General features: G+C 43.1%; 1 protein-coding gene across 6 annotated transcripts in view; it reads left to right on the forward strand.

Moving 5' to 3' along the window:
• The window catches only part of LOC308324619 (RNA binding protein fox-1 homolog 2-like), an 80,404-nt gene that overhangs the window by 47,489 nt on the left and 26,915 nt on the right, over positions 1–6,000 (forward strand). For all 6 annotated transcript variants that reach the window (XR_013964941.1, XM_080776770.1, XM_080776772.1 and 3 more), the window contains 2 exons: positions 1,442–1,495; positions 2,479–2,571. Coding sequence is in view for 5 of the 6 variants with exons in the window: in XM_080776770.1 (XP_080632896.1) it covers positions 1,442–1,495; positions 2,479–2,571 (147 nt within the window). In the remaining variant the exon portion in view is untranslated. The remainder of the gene's footprint in view (positions 1–1,441; positions 1,496–2,478; positions 2,572–6,000) is intronic.

Here is a 6,000-nt window from a genome sequence, read left to right on the forward strand (position 1 = left end):
AGAAGGCCTGGCGGCTTCGGAGCGTTATTATTATTATTATTGGGAACGTCCCCCCCGGCTGCTGCTGCTGTTGCTGCTGCTGGCCTAATTTTTCTACCCCCCTCCCCGCAGGATCAATAAATCATTGTATAACACCAGAGCTCCAGACTGTATATATATAGAAAAGTGGTATGTTGTGTTTGGTAGCACATTTCTATTTTAGTTTTTTTGTCATATAAGTCTCTTAAATAGTTTCCATTTAGTTTTTTTTTGTCACATTTCAGTCACCTGGAATGTTTTTAAGTTTTGGTCTAGTTTTAGTCGACTATATATCATGCGATTTTAGTCGACTAAAATTTATTTTGTTGGGCCTTGATGCCGTCGTAATGACTGTTTTTACACTTACTCTACAAGCTCACAACGCGTTGTGAGCTTGTAGATCTTTTTTTTCCATATTCCATGTATTATTATACTGGATCTCTTGTCCACTAGTCCCTTCCTATAGCATTTTAGTCTAGTTTTTATTTGTTGACACAATTGTCAGTGTATTTACTCTCAGTTTTAGTCATCGTAGCTTACTTTTCATCTAGTTTCCATTTAGTTTTCGTCAGTGGAAAAAGGTTGTCGACGAACATTTTTTCTTAGTTTCAGCCGACGAAATCAACGCTATAGGAATGAACAAAGACCTGAGTGACAATGGAAAACACAGTCGCTCATGGACATTCTTGTGGCTGTACTCGGAGCGTCTCAGTGAACTACACGTGTCTGTTAAAGTGACCCAGAGGAAAAAGAATGGAGAGAGAGAGAGAGGGGGGGTAGGAGGGGCAATGGGACAGAAAAGGGTGGAAAAAAAACTAGCATGGAAAGCAACTTTTTTGTAGTTATTGTATAGCAGTGACCCCTAGTGCACCGTAGCTGTAACTCCTGTGTCTGATAAGCTTATGGGTGAGATTCACTTTGAATTCAGTGTTCAGAATCTTTTTCAGAATCTTTTTGATTTAGTCTTAACCCATTCTGTGCAGTGTTCAAAACGTATTTTTTTTTCTTTTTTTCTTTTAGAATAGTCTTCAGTCCAAAATGGGTTAGGGTTAGGGTTGGATTTGCTTTTTTTAATTTGTGAAAATGTGGCGCAAATCTTTGAATATATATTCTTTCAGAGCGAACGTTTTTAACTGAAATATTTGCTTCTGGGAGGTCCCTGGAACAACATATTTTCAGATGGGGGGAGATAATACATATAATCTTTGGGGTCCTTGACATGAAATATTGAGCACCACGCACTGATACAGAAACATAAGGTTTTTCAGAAAACTGAAGATATTTTTTAAATTTCGACGTTGGGTCTAAATGGGTTAAAAATTAAAGTGCTTTGTTATAAACAACATGGCTGGGGTGGGATCACCTGTGACCGACTGTCGCCTAACGTCCTCTCTCTTCCCTCCCCCTGTGTCTGCATTTTCAGCAATTTGGGAAAATCCTGGACGTGGAGATCATATTCAATGAGAGAGGCTCCAAGGTGAGTCCTCCCCCAAAAGGGTGTTGTATAAGCATTGTTATACTTTAGCTATTGAAAAATAGCAGACCTACAAGCTCGTAGCGCGGCACTCTGGTGCCACGCTATGAGCTTGTAGATCTGCTATTTTCGTAAAATCGTGAAAATGTTTGATCAAGCAGGGAGCAAAGCTTGTCTTGTCAAAAAAACATGTAACTCCCATTGGAAACGAATTGCGAGCTGCCCTCCCACACCCCCCCCCCACTCCCCCAGAGACACGGAGAATACATCTGTCTTTTATATGTGAATGATTAATAATAATAATAATAATAATAAAACTTTGCATGCAGCTCAAAGTGCTTTACAGAGCAATGGAGATAAAAAAGAAGAGAAAAGCAAGGCATAAACATTAAAAAAAACAAGCCGTAATGCAATACAGTGAGGACATGAATAACAAAAAATAAAAGATCAATTAAAAGCAAGGGTGTATAAGTGGGTCTTGACTCTTGAGCGGTGCTAAATGTGTACAGAGGCTGCCTGTCGAAGGCACAGTGGGAGTTTGTTCCATGCCGTCGGCCCGTAGAAGCAAAAAGCTGCTTCCCCGTATTTTTTAGTTGCCATTTTCTTTAGGCAAAGCGAGCAGGCCAGCAGTGGAAGACCTTAGTGGGGGGGCGGTTTGGGACATATTTAGGCAGGCAGTCATGTAGGTATACAGTAGGAAGGTGCGATACCATTGAGAGCTTTATACACAAGTACGTTTATTTTAAAATCAATCCTAAAAACAACCGGAAACCAGCCAAAACTGGAGTAATTTGTTCTCTCATCTTAGTTCTATAGTTAAAACTCTGGCTGCTGGCTCTGGCTGGCTGGCTGGCTGCTGCATTATTATGTGCGTATATACAGCGCCTGGGTGTGGGCCCTGCTCTCTCTCTCTCTCTCTCTCTCACCATCCAACCTCTGTCCTCTCTCTGCTGCAACACCCACCACCACCACCACCACCACCACAGGGATTCGGCTTCGTGACATTCGAGACCAGCGCCGACGCGGAGAAAGCCCGGGAAAGGCTCCACGGTACATTAGTGGAAGGTCGTAAGATTGAGGTAATTTTCCATTCTCATTTTCTCTCTCTCTCTCTCTCTCTCTCTCTCTCTCTATCTCTGCCTCTGCCTCTCTCTCTCTCTCTCTCTCTCTCTGCCTCTCTCTCTCTCTCTCTCTCTCTCTCTCTGTTGTCTGTCTTGCGCTCTGCTGTCTGTCTGTCTTGTGTACCAAAGTAATTCTGCCTGAAATCTTCTTGCTATAGCTAAGCTCCTCATCCTCCCTTCACTCACTGACATGCTCTGATGAGACCCCCCCCCCCCGCACTGGTATATATTCCCCTCCCTGGTCTGTTTTTGCGGTATATACTTTTTTAAATTATTTTGTTTGGGTTTTTAATTTTTTTTTGCCTTGTTTCGTTTTGGACCCCTCCTTTATTTCTGTGGTGGGAGAGGTTGGGTATGCACAATCACACAACACAAGGCATGCTGGGTATCATTAAAAAAGAAAAAAATTACAAATTGCATCCAGTTATACTCTTATTCATCATCACCTTTTTGTTTTTAATCATTTTCTTGGTTTTGTTCTTTGCGCTGTTACTTGTATGTTGTAGCCATACTGATATTACAGCTTTTGTCTTTGTTTCTTTTGTTCCAAAACCAGTTGAAAAAACGATGTTTGTGTCATTTCGATGGTTTCTGGAGGGCATGCAGACAAACATGATGGGAAAAAGGGGGGAGGGGAGTGCATGGTTGATTCATTTATTTTATTTTAATCTCCTCCATAGATAAGATATGAAGCTATACTGTACTTGGTTGTGACCAGCAGCATGCTTGCCGATGCTGTCACACAGCAACACCCAACGCACTGTCCATGTTGGCAGCACGTTTACATTTTTAGTTTTTAGTTCATAAAAGTCTCTTGAATGGTTTTCATTTCGCTTTAGTCACATTTTTAAGTCACCCGGAATGTTTTGGTGTTGGTCTAGCTCTGATCCATAGCTCTAATGCGTGCCTTAGAGCTATGTTACTTTCAACTTCCGCCGCTCGCATGAATGCAGACCAGCCTCTACTCTTTAGTGTAAATAAAAAGAACGTTTTTGCTACTCACCAAAACAAAGGCGGGTTGTGTCAATAGAAAGACTACTTTCCTTAGTGGAAGCACTCTGAGCCCCCCACCACACGTATAAACTGTACTTTTTGGCCAAAAAGGGATTTTGTTTCCACCGGAAAAAAAAAAAAAATGAGTTACTCCGCTGCGCCCTCTACTGATATTGCCCAGAGAACTGCCTCATAGAGGATATTTTTCCTCCGGTGAAAAAATATCAGTTTTTGGCCAAAAAGTACCGTTTATACGTGTGGTGGGGGGCTCAGAGTGCTTCCACTAAGGAAAGTAGGCTTTCTATTGACACATCCCGTGTTTGTATTGGTGAGTAGGTCAAACGTTCGTGAGATTTCCACTAAAGAGGAGAGGCTGGTCTGATTTCGATTTGAGATTTAATAGGGAAAGTCCCATAGCCTTAATGCAGGAAAGAAATTCGCAGAATCGAAGCATTAATGCTATGGACCAGAGCTAGTGTTGGTAGTTTTAGTCGACTTGAACGTCATAAGGTTTTTGTCGACTAAATCTACAGTTGATTTAGTCGACCAAAATGTATTTTGGCGGTGCCTTGATGCCGTCGTAATGGCTGGTTTTACACAATAGCCGATCTACAAGCTCACAAGTCGCCGCGAGCTTGTTAGATCGTCTATTTGCGAGTTTGTAGATCTGCTATTTTCAGCATGCAACCAAGTGTAAAATGACTTCTACTGGATCTCTGGTCTACGTGTCAATCAACACGGCTCCCAGCGCATGTTCTGCTTTAAGTAGCCGCTTTCTCATCAGAGAAACTCCCTAGCTTGTGTTAAAAAAAAAAATCATAATAATAATGTTGTTTCATTGCTTTTTTAATGTATTTTACTAAAGCATGTTTACGGCAGTCTCGAAGGAAATGCATGTGTGTTTTTACGGAGGGGGAGGTTGTCTTCCTGCCTTGTGATTTCTCTATAGCCAAGGCGACACCCAGGTCTGCATGGGTTTGCTGTTGTATGTTGATGTCCTGGTGACGTGCGTGCGTGTGTGCGCACACACGTGTATGTGTGTGTGTGTGTGTGTGTGTTCACGTGTGCAGTGAGCATGCTTATAGGTCAGTCCCTGCATGAGAGATGAGGCTGGCTTTGGGCTCCCTTGGGTGCGTGGGTGTGTGTGTGTGTGTGTGTGTGTGTGTGCGTGTGTGTGTGCGTGCTTGTGTGCGTGTGCTAGCGAATGGATGGATGTCATCCACTCGCATCCAGTGGTACAACATAACCCCCCCCCCCCCCTCACGCCACCACCTCCATCTTCAGCCAATCAGCAAGCTAAACGGGGTGCTCAATCTAACCTGCATCAGTTACGCATCTTTATTGAATCAACAACCTTGTACTGACACCCCCCCCCCACCCCCCCACCCCACCCCCCCCGCCACCCTCGCCTCGCCCACACAAAATGTACCGCTATATATTTAACCCCGTTAAACGTTCTCTGTTTGTCTACAAACTTAAGGTGTTCTTGCATGACATGACATCAGTTACCCCCCTTTCTTTTTTTTTTTACAATAATAAAGTGGGCATTTTTCTTTGGTCTGTTTGTTTCACTGCTGCATGTACCGTTGTACTCGAGTCGTAATGGTGTCATTATTAATATCAGGACCTGTCATGCGTTGATATCTGCATGGGGGGGGGGGGGGGGGGGGGGGGCTGTGGCTGTGATCTGCCAGGTCCAACATATCTCTATCTCTCTCTCTAACTCTCTATCTCTCTCTCTCTCTCTCTGTGTGTGACCCCTTTTCCAACGGTTGGAAACCGGTGCGGTTCTTTTTGGTCCATGAGTCCATGAGCCAGACCCGGGGAAGTTTCATAGTGATGACTATATCTGATAGTTCTCAGACTTCTCACTATGAAAACGATCCCCAGTTGATTGACATTTTCTTGCAAATGGCAAATTAGGCTCTATATAGGTAAATATGAAAAAGCTACTACTGTGGTAGGGTTATCATATATTAATGTACTTATTGATCCTATAAACAATTTAATAGAGGTATGGATTTTCCCACTCAATTCATAATCAACCCATTTTGGGGCGGGAACCCCTTTTGGTGTTTTAAACATTACGTTATAATTCAGATCTACAAGCTCATAGCGCGCCACTCGGTGGCGCGCTATGAGCTTGTAGGTCTGCTATTTAATATTTATTTCAGAAAACTGGAGGATTTAGAATATATATTTTTTAAATTTTGATGGGGTTCTGGTTCATGGACTAAGAACTGTTTCTGAACTGAGCCGGTTCCCCGCCGGTGGAAAAGCGGGTGTGTGTGTGTGTGTGTGTGTGTGTGTGTGTGTGTGTGTGTGTGTGTGTGTGTGTGTGTGTGTGTATGTGTGTGCGTGTGTGCGTATCAGTGCATGAGCCGGTCGAGAACC

Source organism: Protomyctophum bolini, assembly GCF_963924005.1.
Source record: "Protomyctophum bolini genome assembly, chromosome: 11".
Taxonomy (NCBI): Eukaryota; Metazoa; Chordata; class Actinopteri; order Myctophiformes; family Myctophidae; genus Protomyctophum; species Protomyctophum bolini.